At 39.6% G+C, this 17,956-nt stretch overlaps 1 protein-coding gene across 2 annotated transcripts in view; it reads right to left on the reverse strand.

Annotated features, from left to right (window-relative positions):
* Positions 1–5,455: 5,455 nt before the first annotated feature.
* Positions 5,456–17,956, reverse strand: part of QPCT (glutaminyl-peptide cyclotransferase) — a 29,273-nt gene continuing 16,772 nt past the window's right edge. Inside the window, exons 4-7 of one of the 2 annotated variants that reach the window (XM_033176006.1) lie at positions 11,340–11,516; positions 8,884–8,983; positions 6,314–6,430; positions 5,456–6,096 (exon numbers count right to left, since the gene is read on the reverse strand). In XM_033176006.1, coding sequence (XP_033031897.1) covers positions 5,951–6,096; positions 6,314–6,430; positions 8,884–8,983; positions 11,340–11,516 — 540 coding nt within the window. In that variant the 3' untranslated portion in view covers positions 5,456–5,950. The remainder of the gene's footprint in view (positions 6,097–6,313; positions 6,431–8,883; positions 8,984–11,339; positions 11,517–17,956) is intronic. The other variant, XM_033176007.1, reaches the window with a different exon arrangement.

Consider the following 17,956-nt stretch of genomic DNA (forward strand, 5'->3'; position numbering starts at 1 on the left):
CATCTTGCTTACCTACTGTAATGGGCATTTGTTGCTCTTGCTTATACAGCACTCTTCTTCTCGATCTTCCTTTGGACAACCACCTCCTCCCTGCCTTCATTCCTGTGGTTTGGTGAAGCTGACACTTCTCCCAGCTTTAGGGAGGGGCATGAGCCCACAGGCCAAAGTCAATCAATGCATTCCATCCACCAGCCCAGAGACTGAGTCAGCAAAGGTCCCAGAGCCCCACTTGGGCCAATGGCAGTCAAGCCAAGGACTTTGTGGAACTGTTGCTCAGAGGACACGTACTCTTCTTGCACTGAAACTGGAGTTATGGGGGTATGAACCTGGGGCTACTAACAGCCATCTTGCCCCCCAGAAGGAAGTGCTTACCTAAGTTTAACGCATACTCAGAGGAGGGCAGAGCAAATAGATAAGAGACAGGGTTCTGGGGTCAACTGTGTCTGAAGTCAGAGACATGAAATAAATTTCATTTTTTGCTCAGGTAAGTTTGAATTTTCTGTCACTTGCAAACCAAGAGAATCTTAAGTGATCCATCGTCTCTGGATCTTGATAGCTAAACCTTTAAAATGAGAATGTTGAAAACTAGTCAGTACTGTGGAGGCACCATTGGCATTTGGGGTGAGACAATTCTCTAGTGTGCAAACTGTTCTGAACATTCTTTTTTGCCCCTGACCACTAAATTCCAGAAGCACCCCTCAGTCTTCATGACAAACAAACACTCACCACCCATTCCGCTACATAAGCACAGAAATGCACACACTCACACACACACACACACACATATTTTCAAATGCCCCCTGGGGGTAGCTGAAAACCAGTAAGCCACTGAAGTAGAAAATCTCTAAGGTCCCTTCTAATCGAGCCGAATTTAGCCATGTCATGTATCAAAAATTAAGTTCCCTAGAGTCTAGTCTAAGCATCAGCTGAGAATAATTGAAAGTCTGTGTTCACTTATTTGTAAAATGAGGACACTAATATACAGCTCTATGGGTAAACCTATGAAAGGATGATCACAATCAGTTACTTGATATGGAATCATTCTAACATAACCTAAAATGGAGCTTTAACATTCTCAAGGAAAATATCCTAAGTGCTTCTGAATACCATTGTTGCTTATAATTTTCCTCATTAAATAAAGTTTTAAAACTGAAATTTTAAAGTGATCTTTTCCTAACGTTAATTCATCTATTCGTAAAGGATTAAAATCACTTATAAAGCTACTCACTGTAGCCAGCATTTTTCTAGACCTCTCAATAACATCTCCATCAAGAGCAGCTGGCTTGGATGAGGGGTTCATTTTTACAAAGAAAGGGGTTTATCACTTCCCAAGTGTTACTGCAAGGATGACTAGAGAACAACAGTGAAATTGATGGCTGGTAGTCAGCTATGCTCATTTACTTCTCCACGCCAATCTCTTAGCTCGTGTAACTTACTACATGTCATTCTTTGTTAGCCAAAACCACAAATGTTAAGTTCATGAGTGCCAAGGACCTCCTGTACCACACAGTGCTCAGTAAATGTAAGAGAATAAAGTTTCCAGTGCTGTTTATAATTTATGAATTTTTAAATCTATTTTCATATTACCTTTGTAACCTTTGTGAATTTGGGGTTTTTGTTTTGTTTTGTTTTTGCTTTTTTGCTTTAAGCCATGCTATTTTCCCTTCTTGGCAATTTTGTGCTCTTAATGTTAATTCTCAAACAAATGGTCAAAACTCTTCACTGGCAGATTCAGATATGTCAGGAGAGTGGGCGCTGTTCCATGTGTTGCCTTTGAAATATGAGCACAATAAGATGACTTCACATTGCATGCGTACGCCAACCAAATTCCGGCTGAGGAATACAGCCATGACACAAGCCAGTCCTTTCATCCCAGCTCTCTATAAAACTGTCATAAATTATCGCTGCTGGATGTATTGCCAAGAGCCTGGGGCCAATGTTCATGTGTACGAGCATTTGAGGGGTATCCTATGCCACCCTACTGGCTCAACCAGCTAACAACCTTTTCTCTCCACCTCAGCCCCTTGGAACACAGCAGTAGCTTTACACTATGCTATCTGCCCCTTGCAACAAAGCAGTAACTATTTGAGGGATGGAAAAGATGTACCATAAAAGACACGGAAGCGACAGACGAAAGGGAAGTAAGGGGAGGCAGTTAAACCACTTCAAAACCACTTTTAGAATTTCAGGCTGCGTAAAAAGTGGCCCTGAAACTGAGAGTGAAACCTCAGTCTTTCGTTCATTCATCTTTGAAGCCAAAAGTTAGGGGGAGGCTGGCTCTGAAAGCACAGCCCCATGACTTAAGATGAATAGCAAATTTAAATAATTTCCCCCAAATTTCTACATTAGCTTTGCTTTAAATTACTGCAGCTGTCCTGAATAGTCTCCCTCATCTTCTCTTTATTTCTTCTATTCCCCTCTCTCACCTTCGTTCCTCAGATTCAGGTCTTGCACAGAAACTGAGCCTTGATTTTCCGCAGAATATACTGTGACCAAGCCTCCTGCAGGGCTGTCTGTACATTAATGAAATGGAAGCGTCTTGAATCGTGTCCATCGTCCCTCCTTTACACAAAGTAATCACCTCCAGCTGGGCCAAGTTGATTGAGGAAACGTTCAGTTTTCACATGATTTTGCTGCAGCACAATAATGAATGTATTTCTTTGATGGAAGAAAGAAGCTTCATGAAATAAACCGCTTAAGGATTTGAAGTTGGAGCTGAAAACATGGGCTGCTTTATTCTTAATGACAATTGCTTTGCCATCTAAAACATTTCTCCATTTTGAAGGATCTGTCTTTTCTCTTCCAGCCACAACCCTCAAGCTACAATAACAGGCTCATGATTTTTTGTAGATGCCAAGGTTATGAATACTCTTTTATGAATATTTTCCTTTGAACTCATTTCTCTTGAAGAAGAAAAATAGCCCTACGTATTGCAGGGTTGACAGTAATAGACAAAACATACAAATTGTTCTCTTAGGGCCGTAAAATGCTCCAAAATGCACATAGAAAAATTCCAAATGCAACCTGATGTTTATGGAGCACTGTCTTTGCAGCTAGAATTTTTAAAAAGTAATATTTCTGACTGGCATGAATTATACAGAGCATATTTCAGAGATTAATATCAGGTTAATGCCTTAAAATGTCTCCGTTTATGACATCATGGCTGCTTTTCCTTATCAGTGCAAATTCTTAGTGAGTAGAATTTGAGGATATGTCTTTTCAAAGGAAGAAAACCTTCACTGAATTAAGCTGCTTATGGTTTTATTTTTTCTTTTATCCCATTTCAACACATCCACCAACCTCCTCTAAAAATAATTGAACTAATGTGAACTCAACAGATTATAGCAGATCTCTTATTAATTTCATTTTGCCTCCAAATGAGTTTATCATTTAGACTTACAATTATGTATGCAGTACTGTCAACTAATGTTTAGGTTCCTCATTAAAACTTCATTTCATTCTGTTTTAATATCATCAGTCTGTTAGACCATTTCTTTTCTCATGTTAAAAAAAAAAATGTGTTTTCCCTGAACTCTTTTCAAATGTTTTCTCTCATCCAAAAAATTAATCCAGAAAACTCAGCTCTTTTAATCCTGCTTTGTGGCTTAGATACTTTAGCCCGGAACCACTTGTGTTGATTTGTATATGCCCACGCTTATGCAAAAATAGCCTTCGCTATGGCAGAGTAATCATTCTGCATGGAAATTATGTGTCTCTGAAGCCTAAGTTGTCAGGTGAATCGTGGCAGCAATGACCTAAGACTGCATCCCCAGTTTGAAATGACCTATAAAAATTTCAAGATGCAACTATTGCTTTGCATTTGGCATCAGGAATATTCTGCATAGTTCTTTTCATGTAAAGGGGTAATATTCTAGAGCAGTTCCCAAGCATAAGCTTTAGAGCCAGACTTCTTGGGTACAAATCCCACTATTACCGCTTACTAGTTATGTAATATTGGAGAATACACTTAACTACTCTGAGCATCATAAAGTAAGTTTACAAATACCACCTACCTCACATGATTGTTTTGGGGATTAAGTTAGTAAAACATATAAAGCACATGTGACTCTGTCTGGCACAGAGTTAGCACTCAGTAAGTGTTAGCTCTTAATATCATTAATTTACAGAGGCACGATATTCCTTTACAAGACTTTGGAAGGACATGCATGACTTTGGAAGGACATTTGGAAAATAAAAAGGAATCCTAGAAAAATCTAATTCTATAAAATTTACCAACGTGAAATTATAGACAGGTAATGTTATATATAAATATATATAAATGTAATATATATTTATATATAAATGTTATATATAGCATAAAATATATCTAAGTATACATATATAATTCTGGCTATATTCTTCTATATAATTTGCATAGTCAAATAGATGAAACTATTTTTATCCTTTTCTTACCTGAAAACTATGTTTTACCAAGTAAATTACTTTCCCAATGACTTCCATTGTCATTTGGCACATTAATTCACTGAGTATTTACTAAATATCTTGTCTGAACAGGGAACACACAGAACACAGTGGCCCCAACTAACTTCATCTGTATGCCAGGAACAATTTCCTAATTATTTAATTGATCAAGTTTGTATTTCTAGATAATTGTTTCCTGTAGCTAAAGACAACTTATGAATGCCTATGTATTTCCAGAAAAAAATGTTCTAAGTAACAAACCAAACTGAATACCATAATCTACCTACACAAAAATTGTCACAACTACTGCTGTACTACTGTGTTACCTTAATATTGACTCTAGAGGTCACATTCAGCAGTCTTTTTCTGTCCTTACCTCAATCCAAAACCAAAACAACAAATATATGCCTGGTAATTACATCGTTTAACAGGAAAAAACAGGTCAAAAAATTGTAATACAGTTTGATTATACCTTTATAAGAAAAATCTGCATTTAAGAAATGTGAGGAGACTGGATGCAGTGGCTCATTCCTGTAATCCCAGCACTTTGGGAGGCCAAGACGGGAAGATTTCTTGAGCCCAGGAGTTCAAGACCAGCTTGGGCAACATGGAGAAACCACATATATACAAAAATGCCAAAAAAATTAGCCAGGCAAAAAAATTAGCTAGGTGGTGCACGCCTGTAGTCCAACCACTCGTCAGGCGGAGCTGAGAGGATCGCTTGAGCCCAGGAAGTCAAGGCTGCAGTGAGCCATGATATCATGCCACTGCACTCCAGCCTGGGCAGTGAGACCCTGTCTCAAAAAAAAAAAAAGAAAGAAAGAAAGAAAAGAAAAAGTGAGGAAAAACTAAAAAGCGAACTAATGGCGATTCTGTCAATATAATGGGATTATAGTTTTCTTCATTTTCCAAAATTTTTGTTATCGACTATTATTTGCACAATGAGAACGTTAAATTTGCAAAACCCTACAAAAATTGGACAACGCATTAAATTATATCATTCTTCTTTTGTATAAAAAAAGACATCACAACATAGCACTTAATTCTGATTTTAATTTCCATAAAATTAACCCTACAAAGATTTCTCAAAGACATCTGAGAACCTTCAAACTATATCTTTGTTTTGTATTACATGTAATAGATTCCCACATATGAAAAATCATAAAATGAAGGCTACATTTTCCAACCACTATTTAAGTACTGTTTAGAAGGCTATGATTGAATAAATGAACCTGATTTTGCCTCATCATGTTTATCTAAAAGCATTTTTGAACGATATTTATTTTCCATTTTCTTTACACAGTCCCTCTTTTTCAATCTGTAAATAAAAATTAACGAGCAATTTAGGACACAATATCACAACATAATTATTCTATAATTGATCTGATAACCAAAGACACCTAAGAATAGGATGATCTACAGGATAGATGTTTCCACACAGCATTTGTCTGAAATCAGATGATTTTAAATGATGCCTTGACTTTTGAATTCGATTCTAGAACCAATTAGCATAAACTAAATCAGAGTATTACAAATGAAGATATTCCAACACAAAGACTTGTAGGATTTTGTTTAGATTGTCAATGGTTGATTCATCCAAATTTTCTTCATTGTCATCCATGGTGTGCCAGACTTCAGGGAAAGGAGATGGTATCAGATGCAGAATTGGAACACCTATTAAGAAAGACCCAACTTGTAACAATGCGCATTACTCCAGTGAGTAAACTAGAAAGTGTCATTCTTCAAGAAGAGGGAGCTCTGTACCATATAAAGACAGCTGATAATTCATTATCATCTGTGTACTTTCTCATATCCCACCGTTGTACTCCAAAATCAGGCTGCGCGCGCACACACGCACACACACACACGCACACACGCACACACACATTACCTCTTCTTAAAAATGGAATATGGTCATCCTGAATCACACCTCCATAACTGTAATTCTGGAAATACCGCCTCTCCAAAGAGTGATCCTTGAGCAAACCCAATTCATGAAGTTCATGTTCTGTAGATGACAATTATACAATAGATGAACAACTGTTTTTATCTGATCAAGACTCATAATGTAACCTTATTTCAGGAGTTTGAAATCTTAGCACATGAGTCCATAATTTTTAAAAGATTGTGCAACAGCAAGCATGGCCACTCCCATGACAAGAAACATCTGGGTCGAACAGGGGTGTGTACATTTTGGAGCAGGAAGAGAGAAGAGTCACATGTGGCTCTAAACTTACAGGTGAGAACCTCCTTAGAGGTAGAAACTCAACAGAACCGTGGAGAGATAGAGAATGAAAAAAACAGAGGACAGCTGGGTGGAAGGGGGGAACACAGGTGCAGATATAAATACTTATAGGTCCAAGATGCTGCATGAAGAATGCCTTAGATGAGATATGGAGCTTAAAGGGGAATACTCAAACAGAGTAGAGATGAAGTATATCAAGTGGCTATGGGAAAGGGATACCTAGAGTGACCTACATCAGCGGTTCTCAAAGTGTGATGTCTGACCAGCAACATCAGCAACACCTAGGAACTTGTCAGTTATCTGGTCCCACCTCAGACTTACAGAAATTCTGGGGTTAGAATCCAGCTATCTGTGTTATAAGAAGCCCTCTAGGTGATTTTGATGCACTTTAAAATTTGAGAACCACCGGCCTACGTAAGTCATGTATTGTATGTTACAAGATGACAAGAGATCACATGAATATTATAAGACAACCAAATGAACTTTCCTAGGATAGCTTTTTTTAATTGCTAAATTTAAAGGGTAAAAAATAAACCAACCAGTAATCAATCATACATAATATGATTCTAGGACATTGAGAAAGCCCTAACCACCACCAAAAACAATATTCTTGTCTGTTTATTGGTATTTATAATTCCTTTACCATGAGACACAACTTTTTCTTATACAACTAGAGATATGGTTTGAAATGTAAATACCAATAGGAGCGGCAGTACATGCGTTAAAGTTGCATGAAGGTGCAAGTTATTGGCACAAGTTCATTCTGGTACAGGAAATAATAAAAGGGCAAAAAATCTTTGAAAGAAAGCCAAACTCAGTTTCTTGAGGCTACCGTCAAAGTAAGGAAAACATGCTGCAAGGAAGAAGCCCAAGAAGTTTATATTAATAACACCATTATAGTCATTCTTTCAAACTAGGAAATGAAATTTGCCAATCATGTGCATCTGAAGTTAAGGTAGAAGTTTCTCTAAGATTCTAGACAAATTCTTTACTCATGGCAAAAGTGTGAGTTATGATGGCAGTGTTTTTCCCACTGCTTAGAAGTAATACAAGTCTATCTTGCTCCAAGAAGTTTGTGTGGCTAATAAGGAATTTCTAGCATGAAATTCTTGCCTTTAAAGCAGCCCCCTGGGCTAGATTCTACAATAAAGATCAATCTAATTTTCCTCTTTCCCTGATGCCTGAAGAGTTTGTTTTGTTTTGTTTTGTTTTGGGTAGGGTGAAAGTACAAAGGTAAGAAGTTATTCTCCTTTTCTTTCTCCAAACCCAAGATCCTCTCTTCCACCATAGATGCATAGATTTTCTAGGACTGGCCTGGCCTGACCTAGTCTGGTCTAGTCTACTCCCATTTATTTGACTCTAAATCTTGAAGGATCTGGCTTTCTCTTCATCCTGATCTCTTACTTCTTTGGAAAATTGGTGGAGATTGTACTAGATTTAAAGGAAAATAATATCTGGATAAGGAAGAAAATAGAAGATGGCAAAGACAGAGATGGAAAAGAAAAGCTGAAGAATATATTTTGATATCATTATAAGGACATCATATGCATCATTAGCCGACATGCTTTGTTGAGTAAAGTTTCCTCCTGAAATGCATTCTACATGCTTCAAACAGGACTCTGGGAAAATATTTTCAAACCATTTTTAAGGATGTGCAAACATGAAATGTACTATTTTATGTTTCCATTTGAAAATACAGTTTCATGCAGGAAAATAAACTGGGCTTACTACAAAGATGAAAATAGTAAACAACTAATCAATAAAGCAAGAATAAAAGTCAATAAAATATATTATACATTTAAATCATACACTTAAATTACAATTTTTTTTTCTTTTTTTGAAATGGAGCCTCACCCTGTCACCCAGGCTGGAGTGCAATGGCACCATCTTGGCTCACTGCAACCTCCACTTCCAAGGTTCAAGTGATTCTCATGCCTCAGCCTATCAAGTAGCTGGGATTACAGGTGCCCGCCACCACAGCCAGCTGATTTTATTGAAACCCCATCTCTACTAAACATGAAACCCCCATTTCATGTTGGCCAGGCTTGTCTCGAACTCCTGACCCTAGCTGATCTGCATGCCTTGGCCTCCCAAAGTGCTAGGATTATAGGCGTGAGCCACTGTGCCCGGCCAAATTGTAAATTTTGAATTTTAAAATGTAGTATCTGTCAGTAGGAAGGAATTATGTTTTATTCATTAATAACAGTGGTGCTTACCAATTGCTTGAAGTCTTTCAAACCATCTGGCTGAGTTTGGAAAAAAATTGGGAAACATTGGATTTGGAGCTCCAATCAAATCCAATAAGACCAATAAATCCTAAGGGAGGAAAAGTAATGTTTAATCACCATCGCCAAAACACATTTTATATTCATCAATAGGGAAATACAATCAGCTAGAATTAACTGCATTTTAGTAATTGAGAATAATATGGGAAGCTACATGAATGAACAAAAGATTTACTAACATTTTATGCTAATTGTTTTGGAGAACTCTTTCAATCGTGCTTATGCAATGTGGACAAATAGCAAAGTATTGATTATTTGTGTATGTAATTCCAAAAGGATATCACTAAGGATAAATTAGAAAGAAGACATTTGAATAAATATTTTGTGGACTTTAAAAGCATACATTTATTTTCAGAAAGGAGTCCAAGCCTGTCTGATCTTCTATTTCACTCTGTGTAGTCATTTTATCCTTAATCTGTAATGATAAAACTCCCAAAGGAAGGCACTTGGATAGTAATTATTTATTGATCAAGTAGTATCTAAGAAAAATTCCTTGTACAAGAGCTATATAACATTGTGTCTCTGGATCTCCATTTCCTTGTGTATCAAATAAGAAGCTCAAACTAGCTGATCTCTAAAACTTCCTTCTGATTATAGCTCTCTATCATCTCATCACAAGGACTCTCTGAAGACTACTCACTAGATTAAGACCTCCTGATTTATCTAAGTAAAATAATGTGTGGATAAATATTTAGCATACATCCTAACACATAGTAGATAAATATTTTCAGAGTCTGTGATCCTAAAGACATAGTATGAATAAATTCATAAATGAAAATTCAATATATTTGTTGTAAGAAAAAATAGGCTTGTTTGAAATAGGAACATATTCACAAGGTTGGATAATCTATTAAGGGTCTGTTTCTGGAAAATAATGATCTTGACTCAACAAATTTATTTATCAGTCTAAATATATTAATCACTGTGGCTTCATATATTTGGACTCATAAATAAATAACTTTGTTCTGCTACTGATCAACCAGGCCTCTCCTCTTGTGAATATGTTCTGAATGCTTTTTGGGGACTTGGGCTCAAGTGAATGAATGAGATGCTGACCACATTCCCCTGGCCCATTAGGAGCTGCCAATGGATAACAGGAGGGAGCAAATGCCAACAGGAGGTGTGTTAGGGTCATAGAGGACATAGAATGTGGCCATTTGGACTTTTATAGGGTGAAGGTCAGTGACAGGGCAATGGGTAGGAATGAGTAGGGGTGCTGGGAATAAGCTATCAGTTCACAGATGGGGTGAGCTTCAGGGAGGGATGAAGGCACCGGGGAGAGTGAAGTCTCAAGGGTAGCATGAGGTTCCAGGTTGGGGTTAGTGAAGATGTGGGGACAGAATGAAGATCAAATATGGGAAGAGAGTCAGAGTCAGGAGAGGATGTAGGGGCCAGGGGAGGGATTAGGGATGGAGTGTGGGCCCAGGAATGGGGATGAAAATGAGGCTGTGTGTTGCACCCATTACTTAGTAATAATAGCAGGGTTTTAAGGCAGCATCAAAATATCCCCACCCCCATGTCAAAAATGCCACATCAAAACCAACACATCAAACTGTCATAGTCACACTGGAGTCACGGTAATGCTTTGAAGTCACAAGGAAATTCTTCACCCCCACCCCTCTTGTATTCCATTTCCCAAAGCCCCATGCTCTTCAGACTTATAAAGACCTCAAAGAAGGGGTTTGCTCTCTCCACCTCCGTACAGTACTGGGGGAATGTGCTCCCATTGGGCCCAAGTGAATCCGATGCTCCTGTAATCCAATTTTTTACATCATTTTATCATTGTAGTTAAGCTCAGTCAAACATGGCTTCAAACCAGCAATCAATCTTTCTTTCTTTTTTTCTTTTTCTTTCCTTCCTTTCTTTCTTTTCTCTCTCTCTTTCTCTCTTTCTCTCTTTCTTTCTTTCATAGGATCTCCCTCTGTCGCCCAAGCTGGAGTGCAATGGAGCAATGATCGCTCACTGCAGCCTCGAACTCCTGGGCTCAAACAATCCTCCTGCCTTGCCTCTTGAGTAGCTTCAGATTACAGGCATACACAGCCACACCCAGCTAATTATTTGATTTGTTGTAGAGATGAAGTCCCCTTATGTTGCCCAGTCTGGTCTCAAACTCCTGGGCTCAAGTGATCCTCCCACCTCAACCTCCCAAAATACTGGGATTACAGGTATGAGCCATGGCACCAGTTCAGAATCATTCTTTTTAGCTCTGGGATTCCTCAAAAACCCAATGCCTGCCAAAAACCAAAAATCCTGCCAAGGAATGTTCTATCATAAACACTCTGCTCCAAGGATACTGTGGCATTTTTAGGTCTTTACTTGGCTTTTGCAACCTTTTCCTTGCAGGCAGAGCCTACAGCTACAGTGCCATGGAAATTGCCCAGACTAACCATGCCATGCAGTTGGCTGGTGCCTCTTGCTCCAGGTGGGTGCGGGGTCGATGCCATCTTTGCAGCTAAGTGTCGAGACCCATAGAGAGAATCTTGAGGAGACCAGTGAAGAAAAGCCTCTTCCCCATCAAAGAATATCAGCTGGAGTGACAAATCTGGCTTGGAGTCTGAAACAGTCTGGTAAAAACAACAATAAAAAGATAGCAAAAAAAAATACCGTGATGATGAAAAATAGCATGATTTTCTATTAATTGGGCAAAAAGATAGATGTGCCATAAAGAAAGGAAGATACCAAAGCAAGTGAAACTATGCCAAAATTTATTCCACACCACTTCTGCTTCAAAAGTCACCACACCTCCCACAGTCCTCACCCATGTAAACCACCTTCTTCCATTCCCTCTGAAAATAGAAGTCTTTTATATTTTTTCTTACTCCTCACAGAATTTTGAAACAATGAAAGTGCTCTGATGAATCGTGTGATACATCACCCACTTCCCCTACAGGAGGGTGTGTTGCCTCAGCTGCTGGGAGAGCCGTCAGTCACTTTAGGAATTGTCTCAGCTGTGCCTCCTGGGAGTGTCCTACATCCGGTGCTGACCTACACGGGTACTGGGGGCTCCCTAAAGAGCCATCATATCTCCAGAGCTCCCTAGAGGTTGGCTGAGGCCGTTGTTGAACCTGCACTGCAGCTCGACTTCTCCCTCGGTCCAACACCATTTCTTTCCCCTCCCTGATACCTGTGTTGATCCAAGGCCACTCCCTAGTAAGTGACCCGAATGCTAAGCTCCATATCAGTGGGTGCTTCCTGGGGAATCCAACCTGAAACAACTGTAAATCTTTCTTGCTTCTCACCTTATTTAAGTCTTCAATTTTGTACTGAGTCTAGCTTCAAGAGTCTGCCCTAGGAATGCTACAGAGACACAAAGAATAATAATTATAGCCCTTCCCTTGAAATAGCCTATACTTTAGTTGGATTGGGGAGAGATAAAACAAATACATGAGCATGGCAAAATGTGCCACCAGCCACAAATGTAACATAAAAGTCCTCTAGAAATTGGATAGAATGAGAAGCAAAATCTTGGAGTTCCAAAGAAGGCTTTATGAAAAAGACAGTGTTTGAACAGAACTAAAAAGAGTGACTAGATTCTGACTGATTTTACACTTTCCTCTGTCTGACAATAATCCCTGTCTTTCAGATTGGGCCTGTTACTCTAAACTTCAAAATCCTTCAATCCCACCGGAACCCCTAATCTATTGAATATTTCACCTTTTCATAGTCCTTCACCCCCATAATATCCTCACTTCACTCTATATTTGGCTTAAATTCCAGTCAATCATTCCAATTGCTTACTAGCATACACCCTTAACTCCCTTGCCCCTCTCTGCCTTGGTCAAACTTACATGGCAAAAACATAACATTAAGTCCCACTCTCTACCTACTTTGTGCCGGCACTCATGCAGCTAAACCTCGTCAGAGAAAAAATATATAACCACACTGTCTGGCCTTGCTTAAAGTTCATGACCACAAACCTCACACTGGCCTTTCATGTTGACTGGCAAGTCATGCTGTATTTTCTTAGTTCAGTCACTCTGGTACTCTTCTAAGATTTCACATTCCTCCTCTCCCTGCCACCTCACCCATCTTCATTCCCAACCGATGACCTTGATTTCTTTCTGTCATGCTCATATTAGATGCCAATCTTCTGCTTGTGCACAAAATCCTGTCCCCTCTCATCTGCTCAAGGACATTGCTCTAGCAAATGCTATTTCTCTCCTACATCATCAATCTTTCTATCTCTGCTGGATAACTCCCATCGGCCAAGAAACATGCTGTTGCTTTTCTCATCTTAAAACATTTGACCTCACTATCTCCACCATCTACTGCCCAATTTTGTAATCCCATTTATAGCAAAAACCCCTTGAAGGAGTTGTCTATTGACACTGTCTCCAATCCCGCTTCTTAAACTTAGTCCAGTTGGGTTTTATCTCCACCATGTACTGAAACTGCTCTTGTCAAGAACACCAATGACTCTACATGGCTACATCCAGTGGTCAATTCTCGGTCTTCATCTCTCTTGACTTATTGTCAGCATTCGACACAGTTAATCACTCCCTCCTGGCTACACTTGCTTCATTTGGTTCCTAAGATACTGTATTCCTCCTACCTTAGCACTACTGGTTCCCTTCATCTCCCTTCCCTCTTAATGCTAGAGAGCCCCGGGAACTTGCTCCACGGTTCTCTTCTCTTCTCTGTCCACACTCACTCACTCTCTTGATATCTCTTATTGAGGCTTTAAATCATATATGTGTGGGTTTGTGTGTGTTGTCTTGTGTGTGTATGTGTGTGCTGTGTTGTGTGTGTGTATTATTATATGCAGAGAATTTTTAATATAACTATTTTAAAATAACAATAATAATATCGTAGAGATGGAGCCTTAGTATGTTGCCCAGACTGGTCTCAATATATACATTTATATTATATTATATTATATTATATTATATTATATTATACTATATTATATTATATTATATTATTACACACACAACACACACACACAACACAACACACACACAACACACACATACACACACAACACAACACACACATACACGTATATGTCAATTCCAAAAAATGTATCTCCAGCCCTGACTTCACTACCGATCTCCAGACTACATATTCAGCTGCCAAATGAAGATCTCCACACAGACGTTAATAGACACCTCAAACAAAGCATCAAAACTCAGTTCCTGAGGTTCCCCCGGAAATGTGTTACCAACAGTCTCCTCAACCAAATGGATGGCAACATCACCCTTGCAGTCACTCAAACCAAAAGCCAGTGGGGATCTCTCTTTCTGTACTTTCCCATATACACAAACATCCCAATCCAGTTCGTCCTGCCTCTGCAAACCTATTTCCCACCATTCCTCAGCACAGGCCTCTCTTTCATTTGCTTTGTTTTCTTTGAGCCTAATATGTCTTTACCATTATGTGGTCAAGCATTCCAGACACTATCACACCTTTATTCCTCATGTGTCTGTCTGGTTTTGTTTTTTAAGAATGGGCCCTTCCGGAGCCCTCTGCTGCCTGCTCCAGCCTGGACTGACCACTAGGCCTGTTGCCCATCTGTTATCTTGGGGCTCCCCTCACCATCACTGTGCAGATTTCTGCCCCTCCTACATGGTACCCCCAGTGAGCTGAACTCCATGACTCCCTCTTCCTTGATTTTTTTCTTGATTTTTCTAGAGCACAGCTTTAAGCAATTTCTGGGGGGAAAAGTACGGTACATGGGAGTGAAAATTGTTGAGATTTACCTCTGAAAATGTCTTCATTCTATTTTCCTATTTAATTTGTCTGGGCCTGAAGATTCTGGGTTGCAAATCAGTTTTATTTAAAATATTTAAATTTTATTTAAAATATTGTTTTCTAGCTCCCAAAGTTTCTATTGAGAAGTCCAGTGCCATTCTCACTCCCAATACTTTTTATATGATCTACTGGAATTGTTACAATTATTCTCCAGAAGTCAAAATCATCTCCTTTTTGTCATTCCTCTTTCTAAAAACAAAGATATTTATTCTACTTTAGGATCCAACTGTACTTTGGGAGGCCGAGACGGGCGGATCACGAAGTCAGAAGATCGAGACCATCCTGGCGAACACGGTGAAACCCCGTCTCTACTAAAAAATACAAAAAACTAGCCAGGCGAGGTGGCGGGCGCCTGTAGTCCCAGCTACTTGGGAGGCTGAGGCAGGAGAATGGCGTAAACCCAGGGGGTGGAGCTTGCAGTGAGCTGAGATCCGGCCACTGCACTCCAGCCTGGGTGACAGAGCAAGACTTCATCTCAAACAAAAAAAAAAAAAAGAAAAAGAAAATAAAAATTGAAATTTTAATTTCCAAAAGCTCCTTCTTGTTGACTGATTGTTCTGTTATTGCAGCATTCTGGTTTTGTTTCATAGATATAATGTCTTGTCTTATCTCTGTAAGAATATTGGAACAGTGTCCTTCAAGTCATTTTCTGCTCTATTTCCTCCAACTTCATTTTAAATTTGTATTATTTGTTTTGCTTTCTTTCTTTTTTTTTTACATTTAAAAAAATTATTTATTTATTTATTTATTTAAGAGACAGAGTCTCACTCTGTTGCCCAGGCTGGAGTGCAGTGGTTCAATTACAATGCACTGCAGCCTTGAACTCCTGGGCTCAAGCAATCCTCCTGCCTTAGCCTCCCAAGTAGCTAGGACTAAAGGTGTGTGCCACCATAACCAGCTAATTTTTTTTTTTTTTTTTTTTTTTAGAGAGGGAGCCTCACTATGTTGCCCAGGCTGGTCTCAAACTCCTGGCCTCAAGCAATCCTCCCACCTCGGCCTCCCAAAGTGCTAGGATTACAGACATGAGCCACTGCTCCAGGCCCTTTCTTTCATGCTGGAGTCTGTCCTCAAATGTCTGGTCATCCTTTGTGTTCATTCATGCTAAAGAATAAGATATTAAAATGCTGGTTGGAGACACAGATTGGTTGGCTTCACTGCAGGGCAATCTGGTGCCCAGCCAGTGTTTTCATTGAGAATTACTGAATATCACCACCTGGGATTTTTCTGTGGGGTGGTTCACATTCTCTGAAGAAGAATTATTCAGTTTCCTATCTGATGGCTTTCTGGTGCTGAATATGGGAGAGAGACTGTAGATCTCACTGTTCAATGTGTAGGCTTTCACGTAATCTCCCTTGTTTCCATGGGGTACCTCACTGTCACCCTCCTCTATACTTGCTATTCTCAATTCCATAACCTCCCTGGTTCAAATTCTCTAGAAAAATATTTTCTCATCTCTGGCAAAGGCACAAGGGGCACTCACCTGCCTCTCTAGTGTAGGGTGGGAATCTCTATATCCACATACTCCTTCAACAGACTTCCAAACACTCTCCCCTCCAGCCCCTTCCTCACCCTGCCTTCCTCAGCTTATCACATCTCCAGTCCCTTTTTGGGATTCTATCAGGAAAATCACTGGCTTCTTCCATTTCTTCCTCTCTAGGACAGCGTGACTTCTCTCCACTCTGATATGTCATCTGCCATTTCTCCATCCAACTTCTGTCTTTATATTGTGGTTCCTAGTCACAGATGTTCTCTAGTTTCTTCAAAAAATGGAGTTTCCCTGATTGTTTTAACAGTGATTTCAAAGGAGAAAAAAAAAATTGTCTTTATCATCTGAAAACTAAGTTAATTTTATATGCTAATCATTCATACTGCTCCTTAATTATACCATGAGGAAAGCACAGTTTGATTTGAATCCTCCATAACTCCTGGAGAGCATTAAGCAGAGGACATGTTTGTGCAATATAAATGCACTCAGAGTTTAGTAAGCATTAAATAATTAAACAGATTTTCTCATTGGCAAATATTGTAAGGTGCTTACTTCAGTAGAGACATTCTAAGCTTCCAGTTGTTTAAAGGGCCTTGAAAGTTCTAGCTCCAAATCAGGCAACATAATCACAGAACAAGAGGGCAGAACGGGACCAGTTGGGACAAGAGGCATTCTGCTTATGCCCAGGGCAGAGGCAAAAGGAGGTAGTTTTTATCTCTTGCAGGTTTGACAGTTCAAGTACCTCAGTGAAACTTCAACAGCTGGATGACTCCAGTGATCAGTACAATGATTTACTTTCATTCTGTTTGTCTAATATCCATTCATTTAGCCAGCAGTAAACTGTTGTGGACATTTATCCTGAGTCCCACGAGGCAACCTGCTCTTTTTGCTTCATTTCAGGAATGGCAGAAAAATAGCCATGGCCTTCGTTGTTAGTAACTCAGCCTAGTACCTGGGAGCTAGGAGAATCTGACTGGCCTGATGTATGAAGTACATCTACGAATGCCTAATTACCAGTGTTCACATAGTCAGTGGGTTATCTGAAGTCTTTCCCCATTCAAGGTTGTATCAGTTAGCTAATGGCACAGTGATAGACTAGAATAACACCCCAAACACAGTGGCTTGAAATGCCATTATGTATCTTCCTGGGATACATAACCTCTGTTGGTCAGCTAGGGACCAGCTGATCTAGAATGGGTTTGACTGGAGCAGCTCTGCTTCACCGTGCAGTCAGTGAGGTTGGTTCTGCTCCAGGTGTTTCATCCTTCTGCTGGGACTGGCAGGCTAGCCAGGGCATGCCATTCTCATGGTTATGGCAAAGACATGGGAGAGCAAGCCTAATGGTACAAGCACACTTCCAGCCTCTGCTTGTGTCACCTCTGCTAACATTCCATGGGCTAAGGCAAGTCAAATAACCAAGTCCAGAGTGAAGGGATGAGGAAGTACAACCAGCTACAGTGGGAGGGCACAGCAAAGTTACCAGACAAAGGATGCAGATGTGTAACGACAGTCCTATTACTGGAGAGAAGTGGGGCTATGAAGAGTTGGGAATAATCCAGTCTACTTACCCAGTGCTCTTTCAGGTCACTTTCCACCACCGTCTACCCAATCCATCACAGCTGAAGAACTTAACTCCTCAATACAAATTTAGTTAAAACATGTAAGTGGAAGAATAAATCTGATACTCTCAAAGTCTGCATTCAAACACAGCCTCTTAAAAAAATTCCCCACCTCGAGGCTGGGCGCGGTGGCTCAAGCCTGTAATCC

The sequence above is a fragment of the Trachypithecus francoisi genome, unplaced genomic scaffold (genome assembly GCF_009764315.1).
Source record: "Trachypithecus francoisi isolate TF-2019V2 unplaced genomic scaffold, Tfra_2.0 Lachesis_group17, whole genome shotgun sequence".
Classification (NCBI taxonomy): Eukaryota; Metazoa; Chordata; class Mammalia; order Primates; family Cercopithecidae; genus Trachypithecus; species Trachypithecus francoisi.